The sequence below is a fragment of the Anguilla anguilla genome, chromosome 14 (genome assembly GCF_013347855.1).
Source record: "Anguilla anguilla isolate fAngAng1 chromosome 14, fAngAng1.pri, whole genome shotgun sequence".
In the NCBI taxonomy this organism is placed as follows: Eukaryota; Metazoa; Chordata; class Actinopteri; order Anguilliformes; family Anguillidae; genus Anguilla; species Anguilla anguilla.
In genome coordinates, this window is record NC_049214.1 from 18,749,549 (window position 1) to 18,773,987 (window position 24,439).

A 24,439-nucleotide genomic window follows, 5' to 3' on the forward strand; every position below is an offset into this window, starting at 1 on the left:
CTGGAAACATATATGAACATCCATATTACGTATAGACCAGGAAGATGATTTTAACAGAGCCCAGTACTCTAGTGGCACATCATGAGCCCCACACGAGGGACAGACTGAGTGGAAAACATGGACGTGGAAGTCTGCAGGAAAGCCTTCCAGGCTGCACGGTCTGCAGTGAGGGCAGCTGCCCCCTGCTGATCAGTGATTCCCAAGAGCCCTGGAATACTGGGCAAACCTGAACAGGAGTGGCTCACAGACACCCTGTCTCATGACTGTATTAAAGCAGAGGACTGCCAATGCGTAGCCACATGTCCTGGCTGTAGATATGAAATATGATTATGAAATAATCGGAGTGATTTGCCAAATATCCAGCGTGGTGTTTTAGTTCTTTTTCAAGCAACCTTAATTTATGTTTCTAAAATAGCATAATTCCTAATATCCCCTTTTTAATATGTCAAGTACCACCCACATGCATATGTACTGCTGAGTACAAATGTGTTTTTAATTTCAAAATAAAACATTTTTCAAGCAAAATTACTTGTAAATCTATTCTGAAGATTGAAAGAAGTTTTATTTTGTGAACATTTTTTGCATTTACATTGTTACCATGAATACCTGGTCAGTGTTTGTATTTGTAATGCTACCCATAGACCATTGTCTATTGTGGAATTGTTGCATTGTGTTGCAGTGTGGAATGGAATGAAATTGAATGGAAAAGAGCGAGAACGATAGAATAGAATAGAATCGGATAGAATATTTCACCCAAAATATATTCACAATAATAAGTAACACAATGACAAGGCAGTCTATACCACGGATAACACTTTTCTGACACTAAGGCATTAGCAGGCAGGCAAATGTATTCCTTTCCTTGAAATGTTTTTAAATCAGTCTTTCTGGAACTTAAAATACATTTTAAATGTCAGTTGAAAATTATTATGAGCTCTAATTAATAATTACTTTGGCTTTAATTCCCTGGTGCATGTGTACAACCCAGAGTCTCTGCAGACTTTTTGTAAGGCTTCACTGGTGTATATTGTATATTGTGTCTGCTGTTGCTCACCCACAATCCCATTGTGTTTCTTAATTATTATATATATACAGGACATGTATTTCTTTCATATTATAAAGTAAAACAAAGAATTCAAAATAAACAATCCCATGAGGGGGGTTAATATTGTTTAGTCTGAGTTTTTAAAAAAGTACATTTACACAGGAAAGTGGAGAAAGTAAAAGGGAGGGGGGGCGAGTTGGAAACCTGTGGCCTGCTGTCACCCCCATTACTCCTTCATTCTTCTTTTCCACCCCTCCCCCCAGCTTCCATTTTCACCCGCAACTCCCCCTCACACTTCCCCTTTAGGCTTGCCCCCCATTCCAGTACCCCACCCAAAGCTCCTCCCAGCACACAGGACACAGAGAGGCAGGGAGAGGGAAGGGGGAGAGGGGAGAGGGGGAGATAGGGGGAGGGGGATGACAATAGAGAGAATGAAAGCATGCAGTGAGGGGCAGCTGAATAGACCCATTCAGTGTGCCCAGCCAAACAGAAAAGCAGCTCCCCTCTCACTTCAAACCCAGAGTTCCACTCTGTACAACTGGGCCTTTATTCTCTGTAATTACTTTCCAACACACACGCACACACGCACACACACACACCCACACACACACACATGCACACAAACACACACACATACACACACACACACACACATGCATGCACGCATACACACGCACACACACACACACATGCCTGTGCACACACTCATATGCATATACACGGACTTACACACAGACATGCATATGTACCCGCACATATGCAGACACAAGGGAAACAAACAGACACATGAAGAGTACACACACATGTCTAATTGTGGGCCTACGAAGTGTACAGATCACACTGGCGTTTGGTGATGTCTGGATCACTAATCAACTTTCCTAGCAACGGAATTATGGTGTACCTGTAGCCTACAACAGATATGCATATCTGATTAACTTTGTCAAAGTCATTTGAATTATAAGTTCCGTGAAATATTATCTGAGTTCACTAAATATGCTTTCATATATCTGCTTTTAAGCTGTTGGGAAGATTAATGCAGGTATTAAAAACTACGAACAGGACAATCAAAGTTGATGATTTTGCTCGGCTGTTTTTCATATTTCTTTATTTAAGTGGCAAAAAAAAATGGCTGCACAGTACAATTCACTGACATTCTTCATTCCAAGTATTAACCTACTTACACAGATTGTTTCTGGGGCAGCTGATGAAACTTAACCTCACAATGGTACAACTACAAAGTTCCACCAGGAATTACAATGTGTGGCTAATACTACTACTACTACTAATAATAATAATAATAATATTAATAATAATAATAAGCAGAAGAAGAATGGATAACACTTGTTGCATAATTCCAAGACAGAAATAATAAATTCTAAGATTTTTATCTTCAGAAAATTAAGCGAAGAGCAGTTCCATGGTATTTATCTCTTTTTTTCCTAAAGAGAATTATACTGCATGAAAGAGCATAGAAATGAATGACTTTCACTATACTTATAATGTGTGCTAACCTCCTGACCTTCCTGTAAGCACTGCTGAGGTGAAATATTGACACACCTCCGCATACACACTGGAATGGGTTGAGTAACAGTGGTCCACAGAGAAGTTTCCACACAAGCAGGGAACTGAGGTCAGATAGAGGTCTGACACTTTTGGAATATGAGGTTTAGTGCAACACCGCACGTGTGTGTGTGTGTGTGTGTGTGTGTGCACGTGTGTGTGTGTGTGTGTGTGTGTGTGTGCACGTGTGTGTGTGTGTGTGTGTGTGTGTGTGTGTGCGCGCGTGCCTGTGTGTGTATGTGTGCGTACATATTGCATATAATGGACATGAATTCCTGTTGTCAAAATAACCCGACATCTCACTTTAATTAGATTCAACAGTGCTTTATTTCTCAGTACAATCAGGGCAGTGCTGCCAAAGCATGTACAAAACAAGAAAAGAATGACATAAATTAAATAACTATGATGCATTGCCTGACAAATCATGCCTTGATGAATGTAAGTTGGCAAGCTGGAACACAAACTGGGTGGCAGGGTAGCGTGTTGGTTACTGAACTGAGCTTGCAGCTCCGAGGTTGTAGGTTTGGTTGCCAGGTGGGGTACTGCCGTTATACCCTTGAGCTAGGTACTTAACCTCAATTGCTTCAGCAAATACCTAGCAGTGTAAATGGGTTGTTAAAAAATATAAGCTGTGTAAGTCGGTCTGGAGAAGACAGCCTGCCAGGAATTGAACTGCTAACATTTGGCTTTTTTAATTTGGAGCATTTCAAGGTGATTTGTTCACATACAGTTTCCTCTCTGTTATGTGTTCTGCTGTGGCTACATTACATTACATTACATTACAGGCATTTAGCAGACGCTCATATCCAGAGTGACTTACACAACTTTTTACGTAGCATGTACATTGCATTCATTAATACAGCTGGATATATACTGAAGCAATGCAGGTTAAGTGACTTGCTCAAGGGTACAACCGCAGTGCTCCATCTGGGAATTAAACCTGTGACTTTTAGGTTACAAGCCTAGCTCCGTACCCATTAAACTACACTTTTGTTATTATTATTATTATTATTATTATTATTATTATTATTATTATTATTATCATCATCATCAGCCCTGCCACATTCACATTTCTTCCTCTATCTCAATCACTCATTCTCTTTCTCTCTCTCTCTCTCTCTCTCTCTCTCTCGCTAGCACACGCAGCAGAAGACCCAGTATCTGATGTCATGACCCTGCAGCCTGTTGCATCACTGTGTCTCAGATGCTGTGATTCCCCCTCTCCTTCTATGCGCACACACACACGCACACACGCCCTCCTGTACAGGAATGATTCCCCAAACCGAAACAGGGACGCGCACCCGGGCGGGACAAAGGGGCTGGGCAGCAGGACAGTGCAGCGATGTGGCTGGGGGCGGGGTCGGACGCTCCATATGGCCCTTCTCTTGCCCTCTGTGTGCAGGCAGGCAGATGTCACATGGGCTGCCCCGCCCCGCAGGGCATCAGGTCACGCAGTACAGAGACACCGGGTAAATAACCCAGGGGCCCTCCCAGCTGCCACCCCCCCACCTCCCCCAAACAACCACCACTACTCAGCACCCCCAGCCCGCTCAGGCCCTTTGTTTGTTTATGGTTCTCTTTTCTCCATCCTTTTTGTTGTTTATCCCCCTCCCCCTTTTTTCTCCTTGCAGTCTCTTTTTCTTTCATTGCGAGTAAAGTCCATTCTTCTGTCTTCCAGATGTCTCAGTAACATAGGCACAGGGCAGAAATAAAGTGTTTGATCGACATGAGAAATGCAGATCGTCTCTTGATTAAGCAGCGCATTTCGTAGAATATAGAGAGGGAGTGTGTGTGTATATATGTGTGTGTGAGAGCGTGAATGCGGCAGATTTTGTGTGTGTGTGCATGCGCAAGTTGTGTGTATGTGTGTAAATGTGATGGATTGTGTTTGTGTGTGTGTGTGTGTGTAAATGTGGTGGATTGTGTTTGTGTATGTGTGTGTGTGTGTGTGTGTAAATGTGAATGTGGTGGATTGTGTTTGTGTGTGTGTGTGAATGGGAAGGGGAGAAGGTGTGTCGCTGACAGGTGTCAGTTGCTAGGCTGTGTAATGGTATGGAGATGGTGTCGTTTCAAACAGAGGAATGAGCACACACACGCATAGGCACACACACACACACACATACGCACACACACACATAGGCACATACACAGGCTGGTCTGTACTGAGCACTGGGCTTGAGGGCAGGAGCAGGTTACTTTACACACTGCTGTGATGGCTCTCCCCTGTAAGGCTGGGTATAAATCAGATTTGAATGAGAATGGGGAGGAGGGAGGGGGGGCTGCTTCTCCTTTTGTGTAACAGGTCCTGCTGCTATGGGCCTCCAACATTTTATTGAAGTGGAAGAGTGGGACCCCCGTCCCCCCGTCCCTCTGTGTTGTAGCGCTGCCTGCCTCTCTTCCACCCTCGCCGGTTCCTTGGCTCATTAGCATAGCAGCTGCTGAGTGTGGGGTGGGGACCCAACAGAATGGGGAGTCGGGGGGAGGGGGGCGCTGGGGGTTGGGGGGTCCAGTCAATGGCGGGCCGTCTGGGACATGAATAGAGCTGAACAGGGCTCAGCGGCCGGGACAAAAGAGGAGGAGAGAGAAGAATGAGGGAGTGAATGGGCCGGCTTGTCACTGTGTGCCGGGGAGAGCAGAATGGAGTGAAAGAATGAAAGAAAGTTAAAAGGAACTGAGGGCAAGCAAGGACCGGCCTGGCCACCTGTCTCCCTCTCCCTCTCCCTCTCTCCCTCTCTGTGCGCAGGCTTCGGGGGTAACCGTGCAGCCGCTGTGTCCGTCCTCAGCCCCAGAGAGATGCGCTCACCACGGTCTGAGATTCGCTTCTCCTCCAGCAGCCCAAAGACTCGCAACAGGTGATTCAGTGATTCAGGACTCCAAACTGCGGCTCCACAACACGAACACCTGATCAGGACTGAACACCGCGGACCTGCCAATCACTTAACCAAAGAGCAGCAAATCAGATTAGATTCAGATTAGGAAACTGAAGCACAGCTGAAACTATTCAGTGTCCGTCCGTCTTCTTTCTGATGACAAAAGCTTTGGTCACAGATTCAGTCCATCATCCGCAACATTATGAAATGAGTATAAACAGGCCTTCATTTTTAAAATCAATTTTGTTGCAATTGTGCACACCATGACTTCACTCTGATTTACTCCATCCTTGTCCCACCTCCCATTCCCCGCACTGTTTTACTCTGGTCTGGTGGGCGGAGGTGTATTTGTGTCTGTCTGACCTGATGTGTCTCGAGAAAAGGTGACCAGCCATCAGACCCGGGCCACATTTCTTCTTATTTCATTTATCGGTTGGCCTGGAGAAACTCAGGAGTTCAAATAGTGATAGTGATGGTAGATAGTGAGCACCCTGGTTACTGTATCATTCAGTCCCAATCCGTACACTCTCCACTGTGTTTACCATACTACTCTGTATTTGCTGTGTTCATTCAGTCGTTCCAAAAATGTTGAGATGCCCAGGAAATCTCTTGACTTACTTTTCAAGGATCCATGTTATTGGTAAATCTATAAAACATAAATGCATCAAAAACAAAATACTGAAAATATTAGCAAATATACCCAAAGACACAAATAAATGCTCTCTGCAGCATTTCCCTCTCTGATTCATCTTGTGTGGGAAGACAACTCCAGACGTTCCAGCACATCCCACTGGAGCCTCTGGATTTAATCTGCCATGTCTGGGAATGTGGGAAAAGAATTTATTGGGTCAAGTACATAATTATTTCCTTTTTTCACACTTCATTTTTCTTTATTGCAGTGGTGTCTCTTTCTTTTGAAGGTGGCAGGTTTAACATGGGGAAAATGTGTCTTCCTTCCCCTGAAAGTTGAGGGAGTGCAGTTACATGATCCCCTCTTTGCTCCTCCGCGTCCCCCTGTCAGTGGCCCAGCTGGATGAGTTCAACTCCTAAGAATGTGCTGTTTTCACATCCAAAATGGCTGCACATGTCTGTTGGTGCTAGTAGAGGCAAAAGAAAACCCTTTAAAAAAAGGCTTGTAACTTGAAACCTTATTAGATGATGTGCAATGGGTTGTGAATGCACTGTTCATGTCAGTGCTGATATAACACTGTCCCAGCATTTGCTGGGTTTTGGAGTTTTCTGTTGGGGCCAGGAGTTCTCCATAGCTGTTCCTAGACTTGCGCATTGAGAAACTTGCACCCTGACCCCACCCTGAAAAACAAAAAGAATGAACGTGACCCACACAAGTACAGCCCTACAGGTAGGCTGCAGACAGAGTGCCCACACACACACACACACACACACACAAATGCGCAGAAAGACAGCAAATCCTGCGTTTTTACTTTGCAGACCCAGCCTCAGCTGTCTCCCTGCTTTTTGTTGGACTCTGCTAAAATAATTTCCAAATTCCTGCTCTAATCTGCAGCAGGCACATGAAGAATCTATTAGGGGGCCTCTCTGTTGCAGCTCTGGGACTGCAGCCAACTCCGCCACTGGACAATGGAAATCCAACTCAACAAAAACATCCTGCAGAAGTGAGAGAGCAACAGAGAAAGAGAGAGCGAGAGATGTGGCAGGGCTGTTCTGGTCAACAGGACGTAATGTCCCTCATATGTAAAACCTTGGCAAAGCTTTATCTTTCCTTCAAAATAACATTTAAAATATGGTGCAAGGTCTATCATGTAGCATATATGGTGTGCATATGGGTTTGCATTGTATATACAAGTGTACAAATATGTGTACATACATATATACATATATACATACATATATTTAAAAATATATTTTGCACACAAAACCTTTTCAATATTCCAAATAATGAAACTTGTATGAACAGCAGAACAAGAAAGGCTTCTTTTTTACCAACATAACATTATGATTTAGTCAGGTGTGGTTCTGAACCAACTTTATTAGTTGTTGAGCTATGAAACTGATGATACATAGAGCTATACAGGAACTTTGTATGTTTGAAAACCAGAGGAATGGACATACACGTTTTTTCTTGACATTGAAAGTTAAACTTAGCACCACTTTATAGCTTCATTTCCAGGGCAGTTCTGGGTTCAGAATTGATCAATTGAGTCATTTAACTATTTTAGCCATTTGGTGCAGGATTACCCAAAAGCCACCTGGATTATTTCATGAGAAAATAGACCCCAGAGAAAGAGTCTGTTTAAACATACAGAAGCATTTATTAATGAACCTTTAAAGGGTCAATTTCACAAAGACCCTTATGTTACCCTAGGGTTTGTGCTTAAATATGTGACAATTGTTCTCTAGCGCTACAGAGCAATATTTATGATACCCAGTATACTATTTATCAGACAATTATCCCACAAGTGACTTGAAGCCATATATTAAGGATAAACCTTGCATTTTTAAAGTAGTCACATTTACTTGCAAATTTTGTTTAAATAAAGTGTATTTGGAAATGCAATGAGCACCAGAAGCAGTCCATTTTGAATGGCTATGCAGTAAAATAAAAGACATGACAATCATGCCATCATAGGGCACCCCTTCATTAGTGTACAGTACATAGTAAAAGACTCAGGTCACTGAAGATTATGTTAAACTTAGATTTTGGTGGAGGGTCACATTATTACAAGATGTCCATGTTTAATCCATGCGCGCTCACACACACACACACAGTGCAGTGGACAGTGGAGATGGTGTTTGCAGTGAACGTACAGGTGTGTTTGAAGACACAGACTCTGAGAGCGCTGAGAGCTGAGGACAGAACTCTAACAGGCCAGGGATTTGAGTGAAACATAAAGAAGGTGGAACCAGAGCATGCAGCAGCAGCAGCAGCAGCAGCCTCGCCTTGTGTAAAGAGTAATATAAAACCTGTATGGAGAGGGAATCCTCCAGTGAAACACACTACCCAGCATTCTCTGGGCTCTTTTATCCAGCATGTGAAAAGGTCACAGGAGTTACAAAAGGAAGTGAGAGAATAGACCGAGGACAGACTGGCTCTGTAAGGAACCCTCCACCCCCCCTCCCTCCCAGCCTCCCCCCTCCCTCCCAGCCTCCCCCTCCTTCCCGCCATCCTGGGCCATTATTTCAGAGCAAGGGTAGAGAGGGGCAAGGTGCACAACACAGTCACAACACAATTGAGAAAGTTTAATGATTTCTTTACTGGCTTGTACACAAACGTACAAAATTACAGCACACGGTCCCTCTCCACACATGATCACAGTGTTACAACATTCAAAAAATAGAAACAAACAAAACAACAAAAAAAAAAGAAAAAGAAAAATCAAATCAACACGATGGAACATCCACATCACTCATGAAACTCAACCTTTTGTTTGCAAAAAAAAAAAGCAAAGCAAACAGAACTTGGTCCAAAAACAATTTCAGCACTTTTCATTCATTTAAACCTATTTAGTCATTTTACTTGTGTGCCATAAATGTTATGACACGGTCAAGCGAAATAACTATGCATCGTGCAATTTTTGATACAATGATTTTACCATCAAATGTATTGTTCCCCTTTTATTACAACAGGAGGACTGCACTTCAGAAAAGAAAGTGCTCCAAGATTTTTCTCAGCTTTTATATATATTCATATATATAGATATACATACACCCAATCACAGAGATACAAACGTCTTTGCAAACATTACGTTTTACAAAGTAACACACGAAAAAGACAATATAACCTGGAGCTTTTTATACAATAGTATTTTGTTGTGTTCTTTTTTCTATTTAGAAAAAAAATAAATGTTGGTATGAAACCAACCATTAACAACAGTTATCAGTGCAATATTTAAAAAAAAAAAAAAAAAAAGATCTCAAGTTTAAGACAAGCGATGCATATTTTAAAAAATGTTTATACCAATCTGGTCCTCAATGTTAATCGCTTTTGTTTTTCCAGGTACACGGACAGTCCACAATCCCTGGTCTCACTTTCGGCAATGCCCAGCCACACAAGGCCACATTAGGAGCAGGGGTGACACAGAGTACGTCTAAAATATGACACAACAAATGCATGCAACACAGAAACACATACATGCACACACACCCACACACATACAACAATACATACTGGGCTTTTCATCAAATATCTCTGATGTAATTCTATTATCATTCTCACTGTTGGCCTTTGAATTTAAAATAAAAACAAAGTTATATATAAGCAGCATTGAAACGAACATTAGGGTGCCATGACTTTCAAAATGCAGCAGGCAGTTTGTGTCTGTCGATTTTCCTGCTATAGTCATGTAGAATTAATGACAATATTCATAGTAATACAGTAACAATAAAAAGTTCAAAGTCCTGCTCAGTAGTAACTATTCGTTAGCCTCAGCTCCTGCAGTTACCAAAACAGGCACTAGGGGGCGTTAAAGGCTTCGCTTTTGTGCAACAAAGCTCCCTGCATTTTTAAGTCATGCATTAAATTCTATTTTTGAAGCTAAATCAACATTAAAGATCAAATGGAAAGAAAATGGAACGATAACACATGCGTTCAGCTGCTAAACTATTATTTGCAATTCTTTTACCATGCCTTTAGAAGAAAAACATAAATAAACGATGTTTAGCTTGCTCGACAGAAAAATGTTTGGTTGTATTGTGGGAAATAAATTCCGACTGATGACCGAAAGCTCGTTCTGAAGTTGTGGGTGGGGATGTTAGTGATAAACCTACTCGTTGTTAACATATCATTTTATTAAACGAAATCAATTCTATTTAATAAAATTCCAACATTACAGTTTAATTGAACATAATGTCCACGCTACCACATGCTCTTTTTCCTTTCCTTTTCACTTCAAAAGATAATGTAGCAAGCGTCGAACGGGTTAATATCAGATGTCTCCATCGACTCAGACATTCTTCAAATGAATCCTGAAGTATCTCCAAAAGCTGAAATCTTGCAATAACCATGTGAACAAGTCTAATACCCTTGAATACTATACAGTCGAGGTAGCTGGCAAAGAAAACCAAATATAAAATAGGCTAGAGGAGTGTTCTCAAGAAAAATATATTTTGAAAAGGTGGTTAGATACAAATTTAGGCGTGATGTGGGATCTCCTCAAGGGATCGTAAATATTAAAGAGACCGAAGCAGCTTAGACATCAAGTCACCCTAAACATTTTATCCTACAAATTTGTTAAGAACCACAACATAATTTAAATGCATCTTCTCAATGTACCTTCATAAATAAAACCTAGCCTGCATTCACAGTAATGACCAGGGCGTTAATAAAATACTGAAAGGAGATTATAAGGTATATTCCAAATGCGACTTTCCTGACGTTTTGATACAAAGCGAAAGCAGCGGTAAAACACATTAACCATTGACTCTGGTCTTACTGGCCTGAAGCTTTTGCCAGTCGTCTGCTTGGTGAAGGCAGAGCGCATTCATCTACTTTTACAAAGAAACAAAGTAAAGCTATTTTGTACAGTACTTCAGAACTTTTAGGCAGTTGTTATAATTATGAATCCATTAAAATATAAACGGGGCAGCGTAGCGCCGCTTTTTGAAAAAAAAAAAAAAAACCCAAATCAGTTAGCCTAATTGATAAACCCAAATGTTAAAAACAGCATTTAGCCAGATTGATGGACTTCATTCCCGTGTTCACCTCTTCCCTTTCAGATTTTCCAGCATGCAGCTATAGCATCAAGTGCCATCTTTATTCAAACACAAATAATTTAAAAGGCCAAACAAGTGAGCACTAGCTACAGGTGAACACTTCATACGAAGCCCGATAAAGAAGCGTTTCATTTTAACAGCGGCAATAAGAGGTCTAGCCTCGGGTGCGAACACCAACATGTTTATCCGTCTAGGTCTAACTATTTACACATTCAAGAAAATGCTTAAGTACCAACGCAACAGCAGGGCGTTCATTTTTATCAAGATTTGTGCTGAAAGCAGACAGAACCATGCGGTGTTTCACCTCACGAGTAGCACAGACCCCATTTGGCTTTAAAGAAACGGGATGTAGCCGTCTATTTTGGCACAGCTAGGTAAATTGAAACGCAGGTTTACAAGAGCCTGGTTCTCCGTGTTTACCTGACAGCGAAAAAACGGCTCACCGTGCGCCAGAGGAGTACTTTGCCTTGGTGATGAGGTATAGGACTATGTCTTGATGTCCTCCAAATGCCGCAATATGCAGGGCGCTCCACCCTTCCCTGTTGGCCAGACGAATATCGGCACCGAATTTCACCAGCAATTTGACAAGTTCGAGATTACCGTCAATGACTGACTGATGCAGCGCCGTCTGTCCCTCGGGCCCGAAGGAGTTGACGTTGAACTCGCAGTTTGTCATGTTCTGCAGAAGAGAGTGGAGTTCCTTTGTGTTGCCATTCTTCACTGCTTCTTGGAATACTCTCTGTGGTGCAGAACAAGTAGATATCTCCGCCTGGCTCATGGTGTAAATGGATTCAGAACGCGACCCCGTCTTTCGCGGTGAGATTTGCCTTTGAGTGTTTTTCTCTTGACGTGGAAAGTCCTGAAATGCCGAATTACTGATTACTATCAGTCAAAGAACTCTGATTTGCAATGGGAGTTATGAGAAACAAGACAGGTATATCCCAAAAAGGACAGAGAAATGTACACACTCGGTGTGCAAAATATTGTCAATGGCTGAGAAATCCAAGCCCCTACAAAATGTTTTAACACAAAAATGTCTTTTTAAAGGTACTTTTAAAAGAAATCCAAATAAAATGTTATACGTAGTCTCCCCTTCCGCTTCCTCCGATGTAGTAGCAGCACCAGTGTTATTGCAGTTGTTAAGCAACAGAACTAGCGTTTCTTAAAACGTGAGCGAGAATAATTCAAAGTGAATATCTCCAAAAGATGTCGGTCAACAGGCCGATGGGGTCGGTCAGGGTCTTCTTGTGATATATGCCCTATGACTGCGCTTCAGACGTCCCCACCTAGATTCCCCTGGAGCCGCCGCGTTGTCTAGCAAGGGGTGACTGTGGGACACAGGATAGACAGATTGGATGTTAAACAAAGGTATTACGGCACTTCAAGGCGTTATAAAACGTTGACAGATATTTATTCTCTACATTAAATTATAAGAACTGACTTAATTAGATTAACATTTCTTGCCTGTACACTTGGACGGGTTGTGGCGACGTACTTTGGAATCCTCTGCGTTCCCCTTTGCTTTGCCTGTTCCTCCTGCGGTCCCAGTCAGTCTCTGCCTCCGAGCGCGCGCGAGGGGGCTATTTTACGTGTCCTATATTTGCATAACAATGAAACACGATAAAAACGAACTCCTGTGACAGGGGCGGAGACCGAGGTAGGTAATAGGCTGCCGGATTCGTTTAGGGAGGGTCCAGGACCCTGAAACTGTAGAGAAGGCGTGTTTTGCGCACCAAACCTCCCGAAGTAATAAAAAATCGTTGATGTTGGTCACGCTCTCCTTCCCACCCAGAAGACAGACATTACATCCCCAAAAAGCGGCGATAAAAAGTAAACGAGTGGGGTAGCTAGTCATTAGAAGGTCCATAATAAAGGAACTGCAGAATGACTGTAACTCGAACCTCTGACAGCTTCACGAAACTTAAGGAAACATTGATTTTGACATTGCATTTCATTCTACTCTACAGAATATAATGTTTGTCGGTTACATACAGACCTCTGTGCATTTGAACATCAAGCTTGATTATTAAACACGTGTGACGGACAGCACCGCGCATTTATATTACAAGTTATTTGGTGACTATAATGAACTGGGTGCCAAATACGTAATTTAAAGCGGAGTCGTTGTTGCAGATGTTCGGAGGAAATGAACGATCATCTGAAACTGCTATGACACTCGGAAAGTATTCAGGCCTATGTGCTAACATGAAGTATTTTCATAAACTCTCGACGCTGTTCTCAGACTGGTTCTGTTATATTGTTGAAGTGATTAAGGGTAGTCTTAAGTAGCGACAATGTAGAAATGGACAGCATACTTAAACAGTGGCATTTAAAATGCTAATATTACAATGCAATTCGTTTAAATCTGATTTTCCTTCCGCAAGTTCTGCTTTACTTTTTAACATGTCTCCTGCGTATGGATTCGTAAATAGAGACCAGGATGAGTTTATATATAGGATCCTTATTAGCCTACTCACAGCTGTGTAGGTTATAAACCCTCAAAAGCTAAATGCTATCTTCAATCCCATATAACCTCGTAGGGCCTATATGTTGTCACTGTAAAGGTTCTGTAAGCATCATATAAAGTACATGCTTGCAGAACGGTAAAGGTTATCTGTACGCATGCTGTGAGTATTTTTAATAATAGCTACCCGCTGTATATTAGCATAATGAATCAGGGCGACAGACCCTTGCTCCTGCGCAATAATTCTACCGTTACGCTGTTGTTTGCAGGATACACGTCTGGTAAAAATGCATAATGCACAACTGCGAAAAAATGAATGGCAATCCGAAATTGTCTATCCAGTGATGTGTAACCCCTCTCCACTGCCACCACACACACCCAGTAGAGGCTACTTTGATTACTACAAAGCAACTGAAATAGCGCACCTATCTGATTTATTGTCGGTTTATACTAAAATAAAACACCTTTCCCCTATTCAGACGGTGTATTTGACTATTTAGGGCGGATATTCCTGTTGTTTTAAGTGACAAGAAGCGGCACTTCAAATGACAAAGCCGGTGCAACTTCCTGTGAATGAAAGAGGTGCGCGCGGCACATAGAATGGCACGCAGCGCGCAGCACCGTGGGAACCGGACGCCTGTGACTCTGCTCTGTTCTCCACTTGCTCACATGCCGCAGTTTGGCGTGGAAACCCACAAAAGATTTACTGAGCTTTTGCTCCATTTGTTTGTCGGCTCCGAAACTCCAGACTGAAATGTGTCAATACAACTCTCCCATGACTTTCTAGCCAATATGGTTTCATGGTGTCAACAATTCACACACCATACTGAAAATATATGTGGACAGCCAGTGGTTATAATAAACCTCTCGTACATTCTTGACTGCGTGCCTTAGCACATCAAATGTCTAGACTGCATCATTGCCATTAATATATTGACTGGATACAGATTAAGTTGCAGGACCCATAGGGAATATTTAGCCGTTGCTAGTTGTGCATGTTGGAAGAAAAGGACACCAAATGTGGCCAAATGTGACTTCCTTCTGATTTGTATGTACTGAAATTTTTATCATAAGGTCAGCTTTGTGTGTCATTTATTTTCTAAATAAAAACGTTCTTCTAGTGGTTTTTTTATTATGTGTAAATTGTCATTGAATTGCCTATTTATAAGCTCCCGTGAATTGAGAAGGGAAGCCTAAATTCATACTGTAGGGTATTAGTGGGCTGATTTAAAAAGAAAAAAAAGGCTCTGCAGCTGCTGGGTGAGAACAGAATCTTTACATTCCGTTGCATTCACTGTGTCAGGCATGAAAGTAGCATAAAGGTGTGTATCTTAGGGCAGCTTTACAGCTCTTCATGCGTTGTATATTCATGTTCTGAAGCAGTTGTTGAGATCAATTATACATAGTGACAGCAAGCTACTTTGGGTAGCTACTCTCTCAGGTGCAGATACCACAATCCTCAACAACTGCAATCTCTTCTTGAAAATGGTGCATGGGAAAACTGACAACACCTTTGAGGTGTCGGAAAGGCTTATTTATTTAGGAGACACCATGTGAACAGTGACCCTAAATGAATAAAATCATGCCAAGGAGATTCAACAGAGGATCTGACAAAAAAATCTGGTATCTTATGAGTCATGATTTGGCATATGTATGATACCTGGGAGAGACATTGCATGCGCTCCACCTTGAACACAGGCTTACACTCTGACATCGAAATAAGCACATTTCTGGAAGTCAGTTGCTGTTTTAAGTCTGTTCATTCTTATAAATATCACTGATTGCTAAAAGGCATTTTAATTTATTGCATCTTTACTAATTATAATGTGAAAGGAATTTGTTCTGGTGTATTCAGATGTATGTTTTATATTTTGTTTAGAATAATGACTTTAGTATAGAAACTTATGCATGAGGGTATTTGGAATTATGAAACATTCAGACCGTAATGCAATAATAATAATAATAATAATAATAATAATAATAATAATAATAAATAAAATAAAAAAACTTGGCTGGTTTCGTTCCAGTTATTATATGACATCCATCAAGTTATTGTGGAATCAAGTCAATGTTGTTTAATAAATTAATATATGTTGGAAAACTACATCTTAATTTAAAAAGGACACACTATCTTGAAGTTTAAATATTCATGAAACAGCTGCTTGCAGGTACAGATGTTAATTATTTACAAAGGATATGGACTGTTTTACCTATAAGAAGAGGAAACATTTGTGTGAGAAGTTTTTCCATGTTAGATCAGCACAATGCTTTCAAATGTAAGTTCTCTGCTCTTGAGAACACATGCAGACAAAGTAGACTACTGTTTGAACCAGACTGACATTTGAAGCCGGATACGGTACCTGGTTGTTTGCATAGTACGATAGTCTAACTTTTGTCCTCAGATGCGTGGGAAAGTTCTTAATTTTACTAACATGTTTTAAAAATCCCTCCGATGTTTCCTATGAACTACGAATAAGAAAATAACTATAGATATAAAATAAAAAATGTCATGCGTTGTGCGTGAAAAACGATAACAGACAGAAACAACGTCAACAAAGCGTCAATTGCAACCTCTAACAATACCATGCAAGTCTGAAGATAGGCATTTTGGCGCCTGAGCCAAACCCTTGAGCGAACGGGAAAGGCGGAGCCCTCGAGTCTAGGGTTGGGGATTCTGTGGAGCGAGCGTGACGTTTCAATAGAGAAGGCGGGATTTCAGAATCCAATTCATTACCACGTGTTTAAGGAGCGTGGGAAAGAGGCGAGCTTTTCTTCCCAGCACAGCAAGAGTGAGATCAAATAACATGGTGCAGCAAAAAATCCAATGCAGTTAGCCTATAAACTTGAGCGAAGTACTGCGTCCAGACGAGGACTTCCAGTCCGATTATATGATATTATTCACAGCGCATCATTTTATAGGCCACACAAACAAATCAAAACAACCAAGAAGTCTTTTATTTAAAAATGCAGAGCGACAGGATGGATCTTTTAATGTTTTTAATGAAAATAATGTTTTTTAATTGGGACGATTTTGCGTCATCTGTGTTGTTTTTAATGTAACGGACTTTCTAGTCGTCCATATATCCTACAAATTAGGTTCATGCAAGGGCTTTAAGTACCTAAGGTATCTCATGTCTCGGGCATTGTACATTGGAGATTCCTGCATTTCAACTGCCTAAAGGATTCGCAGAGTGGAATGCCGTCTCTAAATGCCGAGCGCGTTGAGCACACAATGAAAGAAAAATAAAGATGTTTTAAGATCTTACAAATTGTAATATATATATATATATATATATATATATATATATATATTTATTATATATATATAAATGTTATTTATTTTTTAGTAGATTTTTTTAATGTAGCCTACATACATTAGTTATGCACAATTAACATTTATGAATACAAGTTGGTAAAATGCTCTGCTGTGAAGGCTTCAGTTATTAATATTCCAAAACTAAGAGGGAGATCTGAAATATTTGTATCTGCTCCAAGAATTGGGTTCTCTCCTTGAACTCCCTTAAAATAAACTGCAGTAACAACAGTGAAAGCCACAAGATTACACTTCAACCCTGCTGCTTAACCCTTCAGCTCTTGTAAACCCTGTTTGGAATTATCATCTGTTTTACTGAAGAGGAAAGCAGTGTAAAGACTCGATTCATAATTATGCCATTTAACAACACGTATTGCCAGACCCACATGCGCTATGAGCTTAACGTTTATAAATCTGAATGTGAACTGCATGCCTGGTGTGCAAATGAAAGTTCCAGAGAAACAAAATGGCCAACACGGGGGGCAATCGGAGACGGTAACACAAGAGCAGGGATCAGATTGCAGGTGGCTGAACTTTAGGTGCTGGGTGGAAAGATGTGCCTTTAAGCTTGCATGGCGACGTTTTGCCTCGCAGAGCATGCAACAGAGAGGAACAGCCATTTCTCTTTCTGTGCCCGCAAAAATTAATCACACCCTCCATTGATGAAGATAAACAAAGACCGAAAAGACGGAAGAAAATATGATTTTCAAAAAGGTTTGACAAGAGGCTATCTGGGATATGTCTTTATATCTCTCATCCTCTTTTCTCTGTTGCACTATACTAAAACTACCAGTTGTGTAAACATTTCTATTACAATTTTAAAATGTGGAAAACAATATTCTTCCTGAATGATTCAATGGAATCAATCAAAATAACATTTTTTTCAAATTATAAATCTAGTTCCCGAAAAGACACACACACATGTGCACAAAAACATACACACACACACACACACTCAACAGTCTCTTGGGAAATGGTAGTCGTGCCTGACAGAGGAGATCCATTGACCTAAGGGTATTACCAATGTCTTTCAACAACCAATACCCGGGGCAAGAGGTCATGAATAGCTAACACAAACTGTGGCTCCAACTAATGACTAATCTGAGCCGCAATTAAGACCACTACTGCTAAGGGGCAAGCCTTTGGCAAGGGGAGAAAGTTTTGATATACACAAATCATTTGGAGGCAGGAAGTAGATAGCTCAAGCAGTACTGTGTCAAAAATGAGCCACGTTCCAATAATCTTTAATAACCATTTATTACTTTTGTAAAAAAAAAAAAGTTACATTTTAAACATTACTAAAAAAGGATAAAAAGGAAAATATCATTTCAAGATGATGCCCTCATTTCTGCATAAAAAACAAAAAAGTCCAGGAACAAACAACCTCCAGTACATGTGGCTGAAACCTTCCTCGCAAAGTTAAACTGGGCATGCTCTCACAGCTCGCTCATTAACACTCACACAATGACAGTATGGCTAATGTGACTTCCATTCTGGAAGTGTGTCAGCAGGAGATCCTTGTTATTGATAAGGGTCCCATTCAGGTTAAGCACCTGGCTCAAACACGCAGTACGAGTGTCCCACCCAGAACTGAAACCCAAAACTTTCCCGTCAGAGCCCTGATGGTACCAGGACCCAGACTCCCCCCCTGCTAGATCATCTGGGGGCCTTCATTGGGAAGTCAGGGCGTCCTCACCAATGTGCAGCACATCTTGGAACTGGTTGAGCACGCGCTCAAAGTGGGACCCATCCCAGAACACCTTGCCGCACGCGGTGCAGATGAAGAAGACGGGGACTCTGGGGAGTAGGCCGGGGGGCACGGTGTGCAGCTGCAGGTCCGCCCCGCTGGGGAACCGCAGGCTCTGTCGGTCCAGGTCAGAGGCCGGGGCCCAGCGGCAGCGTGAGCCGTACCGAGGGCCCTCAGGGGCCACAGGGGCCTCCCCGGGAAGCGTTGTGGGTGAGAGCTGGGGCTCATACTGCTCCTCCCAGTTTTCCACCGGCTTCACCTCAGTCTGCCCCTGCATGTAGCCTGTTGAGCAGACACACGCTATGACTCATTTCCATACACACTTGGGCCTCACAGCGGGCCTCATTCACAAAACCTTTCTTCAATTGTTCTTACTTTTGTTCTTAAAAATGTTCCGACAAACAGATGTGCAGACCTATGTTTTTGTGCATATCCCGGCTCTGTGAGATGACGAACACAGACTGTACATTTTATGCGCCACCCTGTTCATGTGATTAGCAAAAGGAAACAGCCAGGAACAAATGCAAATGAGAAAGAAAATGATGAATGCGGTGTTCCTGGAAACATTCTTACGCACAAATGTGCAGGCACTGGGAGCCCGTGGGACAGCAGCAGGCCATGGCACAGCAGCCCGGTGCCACAGCTCAAACTTTCATCTCAAATCTGCATCATTCTCACGCATGTTTATGAGACAGAGTGACGTTTTTATTTGATTTACAGTTAGCCATATACTTGATAACTGACAAGTCAACAAATATTAAAACTGCAATCTCGTCCAGCAAAAATGCATACATCAAAGTAGGCTGAGCAGGCATGCTCTCGCTTCCGGCCCGAATGCCAGACCGTGAATCACATGTAAACTGTGTTGAGTAGCAACGGGGAAACCCACGCTGCCAAACACTGAATAAAACCAAACGTGTGAGAAGTGAGGGTGTTCTGTGACTCACCTCTTTCCCTCAGGATCTGTGCCATGTCCTCCCTGGGCAGCCTCATGTACTCATCCCCATTACAGGCCTGAGAAAACAGCAGCGCACACACGCAGTGAGTACTGCACCCTGCCAAAGCACCTGCAGCCCGCCCAACACAGGAATGTTCCGACAGGAGCAACCATCAACCAAGACACATCACCTGGGAGCAAACCTGTTGCTACTGATCCACAGGGAGCATCAGCTTTATTATGATTGTGATTAATATTACTGTCACTGTGATCATCCTCACTGAATGGATAATTAACAGAAGCACTACATAAAAGTTTGCAATGAGAAGATTTGACATAGTCCGTTCCCCTCGCTGTTAAGTGTATAACAGTAAAAAAAAAAAAAAACACTGAAAACCTCCATCTGCTGGGTCAGGAGAACACACAACTAAAAACTTTAAACCCATACTCACACAATCCTAAAAACTCTCATACTACATAAGACATCAAAAGTTATAAAATCATGAATGGTGACCAACTTACTGAGGTAGTGTCTTTTCTGCAAACAGTGTTATCACTCTAAAAGCCAGACGTGGTGGCCCGGGCACCGGGAAATGTGCACTGTATTTGATATTGAAATTGATAAAACTGAATTTCCTGAGAACCTGCACCTGCAGATATAGGATGCCCAAGTTCTGGACAACTTCAGAGGAGAATATTTAAAGTAAGAGGTAGAATAACTAGTAAAACAAAATTTGTTGGGTTTTTACTGAAGCTTTCCAATAGACTGTACTATGTTGGTAAGACCACATGGGAATTCAGATGTTGGATCACAAAAGTAATATTGCAAAGTGGCATGAGAACTCATTTGTGAATATTTTATATGCCCAGGGTCACGCTATGTCCTCTTGATATGTAAATGTGTGGGCATTGAAGCCATACAGTCTATTCCAAATTCACTCCGACAACTTTAAATATTACAAATAACAGGTTGAGACTGTTCTGTAGATACAACAAAAAGGAAAATGCTTTGTTATTTCACAATGAAACATCTGAAGTCATAACGATGCACGTACTGTCAGCGAGTACGACATGCACTGTGCTGTGCCAATTCACACAGCATTCTGCGATGTGTTTATCTTGAGTCATTATTCTTCCGAACACATAGGGACATGGTATTTTAAGCACAGAAAAGACCGCATTACAAAGGGACTGTTACTTGAAAGGTCTTACACCAAGGGGCAAGTAGAGGCCTGCAACTAGATTTCTCAAAGCTGCACCCCCCAATCTCTCTCTCACACACTCTCACACACGCACACACACGTACACGTACACACACACACACACACCCGGACTAACACACCAATGCGCGCGCGTGCGCACACACACACACACACACACCCGGACTAACACACCAATGCGCGCGCGTGCGCACACACACACACACACACACACTACATCTGGAATTTCAGGGCTGAATAAGGACAGGGAAGGTCTCATATTCCAGTTCAGTGACAGAAAGCACACAGCAAAAAGCAGGACTGATAAAACCCACACAAAACTGTTGATCATATCAATAAAAGCAGCAAAACCAAAAAGACTGTGCACCTTTTGCAAAGTTTGTGACATCTCACCCTGCAAAAACAAACACTGGACTGTCTGTGAGCCAGATCAGTTTGCTTTCGCTCCTGCATGCACAGTAGTGAAGGAAGGGAATTAGTAACTGCAGCCATTTTGTGGGTTAACACACATCCACCATGCCTTTATTTCCTCTGTTCTCCCCTTTAATACCACCCTTGACACCACAGCATTCTCACTCCCAATTTTTCACCTACAGCCGGAACTCTGAAAAAACCCGATGGCAGTTTTTCCTTGCAATGCCAAGAATGCATGCTTGAATTTGAGGTCATTTTAAAGAAAGCAGCATGGAGCAGAGGGGGGAAGGAAGGGGTCAGAGAACAGAGAGGGTGGGGGAGGGGAAGAGGCAGAGCGAGCGTTCCCCACGCACGCAGACTCAGCCCTCCTCTTCAAGCCGCTCCCATGGGAAAAATCCTGGACTGCACACAGGAGGTGGGACTGTGCCACGGCTGGGTCACATGGTCCGGCAGCCAGCCAATGGAGCGTAAGTGATTTGATTCAAACAGAGGCAGAGTCAGGTAAGGAATGGACAGGGCCAGCGTGGGAATCAGCCTCTCCCTCTCCGTGTCCCACCGTGCTCACACAAATACTCAAGGCAAACCAAAGAAACCTCACAAAGCCCATTACAACACATACAAATTACTAAATATTTTGGCCAAACTTTACTCAGAATGCCATGTTGTCTTATAAAGGATTTAAGTGGTTATAAGTCATTATAAACAGAATTTTCTCAAATTTAATTGAGTACAGCCATTATAACCAATGTGAACAAGTCTTGAATATTTACACTGTCATTGTACTGCATTAATATTTTCAGTAAGTATACATAAAACTTCATGTCATAGGCTATATAGCATTAAGTCACTAATCCTATAAAGGTATTGTAATAGCTAATATGAAGTATTATTGGGCAGGGGCTCTAACCGTTTTTGACTGTGAATAACACATTTTGCATGCACCTATTACCCTCTATTATGGAGAATGTATGCCTATGAAGTGTGCGGTCACATGTAAATGTATATGAAATATTCAAAAAATGGTACATAGCCCCTACCTAAAGAAACGCTACCATAACATAATTACTGTCACATTATAACAAATGTGATTGAAGTGAAATCACAGATGCAAATAACTTTAAGCAAGTCATGTAGGATAAAGCCACTCAATGCAATGAAAATAATGTGAGATCAAATAAAGAATGAACTTAAGTAATCAACCTTAATGAGAAATGACACTAATGTGATAGCTTTCGAGAAATCTTTTTGAGAGGCCCCCGTTTAGCTCATCTAAAATGTTCTTGACTGTTACAGGACACCATTGACTCCTATCTAAGTGACCACATGACCATGCTTGGTCTGTGGCCTTCTTTCTAAATTGCTAGTCTGAAGTTGCCATGCCTGAATTGGGCTTTTACTAGACAGCAATAAAGATAATTTTGGTTTCATTGTTTCAGAGGAGTTTTAGCTGGTTTTGACCAGGTCTGACTTGCGGATTGTTAGCAGTGTAGCTTTAAGTCTAGTGTGCGTTAGCATAAATGGACCAGCCAGCTTCAAAACAACTGTTTACAAGATATTTTCTGGGCTTAGTGCGAAATGCATTGTGCCCTGGGAATGTACAGGTTTCGCTCGGTTAAATTGCTAAAGTATACCTTTTTTTCCCAATATCCATCACAGACTGGATACAACAACATAAGTGAGATTACAGTGTCTGTATTCCAATTGCATTTTGTTAGTACATTCACTCTCTCTCAATCCACTAACCCCCCCCCCCCCCCAACCCTACCTATGACCTGAGTAAGTAGGTCAATCTTAAATCTTTTTAAAGCCTTTTCTTAAACATCACTGAATAAGTTAAAGACAAGGTCTGTGAGAGCCCATTTCTTTTTAGGTATGAGGCACCACATTTGAGCCAGTATATTTCAATAACAATGTTGAAGAAAAGCCAATAATTCCGAAGAAAATAAAATAATAATTTGCAAGACAGGCGTATGCAGTGTGAGTCTAATTGGCATGCCTGTCAGCCTAAGGCTATAAGGCCTAAGGTTGAAACTTGATACGATTTTTTTCCCCCTTTAAAAAAAACATTATTTAGTGTTGCACCTGCTTTGAATTAATATTATACAATGTTTTTGATGTTACACTGTTTGATCACAAATTCTGTCACATATACATGACATTTGACAACACAAATAAATTAAAAGCACAATTTGCACATGACTCCAAGTGTGCAATATCCTGCAGCTGAGTGCAAGGGCTTGCTGGCAATAAATCTCCTGCGTTGGCCTAATGTGACAGCAGGGAGACAGTGGAGCTCCTGCACACAGGCACCTGAAGGAGGGTTCCCTCTGTCAGACAGAGCACACGCTGTGTCTCAGCACTAACCCACAGCCCTACCCCAACAGTCAAAGTGCTTTTCATAAATGTCTCAAGCCAACAGTGCAGTTTTAAGACCAGGCAACGGTGGGATGATGCTGTGAACCTGAGAACCTCCTGCGTCAAGGTTTTTTTCTGGTTCGTCTGACCTGGAAAAGCTGCATAAATGCGTGAAAGTGAGACCATGCTGGGCTGGAGGTGTCAGATGTGACACACAGTGGCCTGTTAAACCTCCGCCGCTGCCCGTCTGAAGCTGCTCTACACGCCCCCCCCGCCCCCCTCACAGGAGTGATGACGGTCCCTGCCAGTCATACCATTCTGGCACCTGGTCATGGGAGCGGACCCAGGCCATGTTGAGCAATGCTGCATATTTCACACCTATTCTCACAAGCACGCACAAGTATCTGCGGAATGTTATTGTAATGCTTCATGATTCATCCCAACTGTAAATATTGACAGTCGGTGCAGAAGGAGCCTCTCCCTGGGAAAGATGTGGGACGGAGCGGGCGCGGGGGAGGGGTGCTGGCAGGCCAAACGGGGCGAGGCGCGTGGGAGAGGAGCCGGCTGCAGGTGCCGGGGCCCGGGTGAACGCCCCGCTCCCCGTCCAGACTCGCCTCCTCTGCTCTCCGGCCCCGCTTGCCACCGCACGCTTTCTCACACCACATCCTCACCTGGGCTAGTTACCCCACATCAGCCACCCACCCACTCAGTGTGCGGTTCCCATGATAGTCTCCCTTCCCTTGAAATGTCTTATTTACAATTTTAGCTCAAAAAAATTAAATGAATTTTGAAAAAAAAAAAAAAACATAGAAATTTTTGCTGA

At 42.2% G+C, this 24,439-nt stretch overlaps 2 protein-coding genes across 3 annotated transcripts in view; both read right to left on the reverse strand.

The window, feature by feature from the left end:
• Positions 1 to 8,688: 8,688 nt before the first annotated feature.
• Positions 8,689 to 12,744, reverse strand: nrarpa (NOTCH regulated ankyrin repeat protein a). The gene is made up of 2 exons (XM_035392156.1): positions 12,662 to 12,744; positions 8,689 to 12,494 (listed from the first exon to the last, which is right to left on the reverse strand). The coding sequence occupies exon 2, from the start codon at positions 11,942 to 11,944 to the stop codon at positions 11,606 to 11,608; it is 339 nt and encodes a 112-aa protein (XP_035248047.1). The 5' UTR covers positions 11,945 to 12,494; positions 12,662 to 12,744; the 3' UTR covers positions 8,689 to 11,605.
• Positions 12,745 to 18,181: 5,437 nt separating this feature from the next.
• Positions 18,182 to 24,439, reverse strand: part of exd3 (exonuclease 3'-5' domain containing 3) — a 35,256-nt gene continuing 28,998 nt past the window's right edge. For both annotated transcript variants that reach the window (XM_035390966.1, XM_035390967.1), the window contains exons 19-20: positions 19,638 to 19,704; positions 18,182 to 18,972 (exon numbers count right to left, since the gene is read on the reverse strand). In XM_035390966.1, the coding sequence (XP_035246857.1) occupies positions 18,614 to 18,972; positions 19,638 to 19,704 (426 nt within the window). In that variant the 3' untranslated portion in view covers positions 18,182 to 18,613. The remainder of the gene's footprint in view (positions 18,973 to 19,637; positions 19,705 to 24,439) is intronic.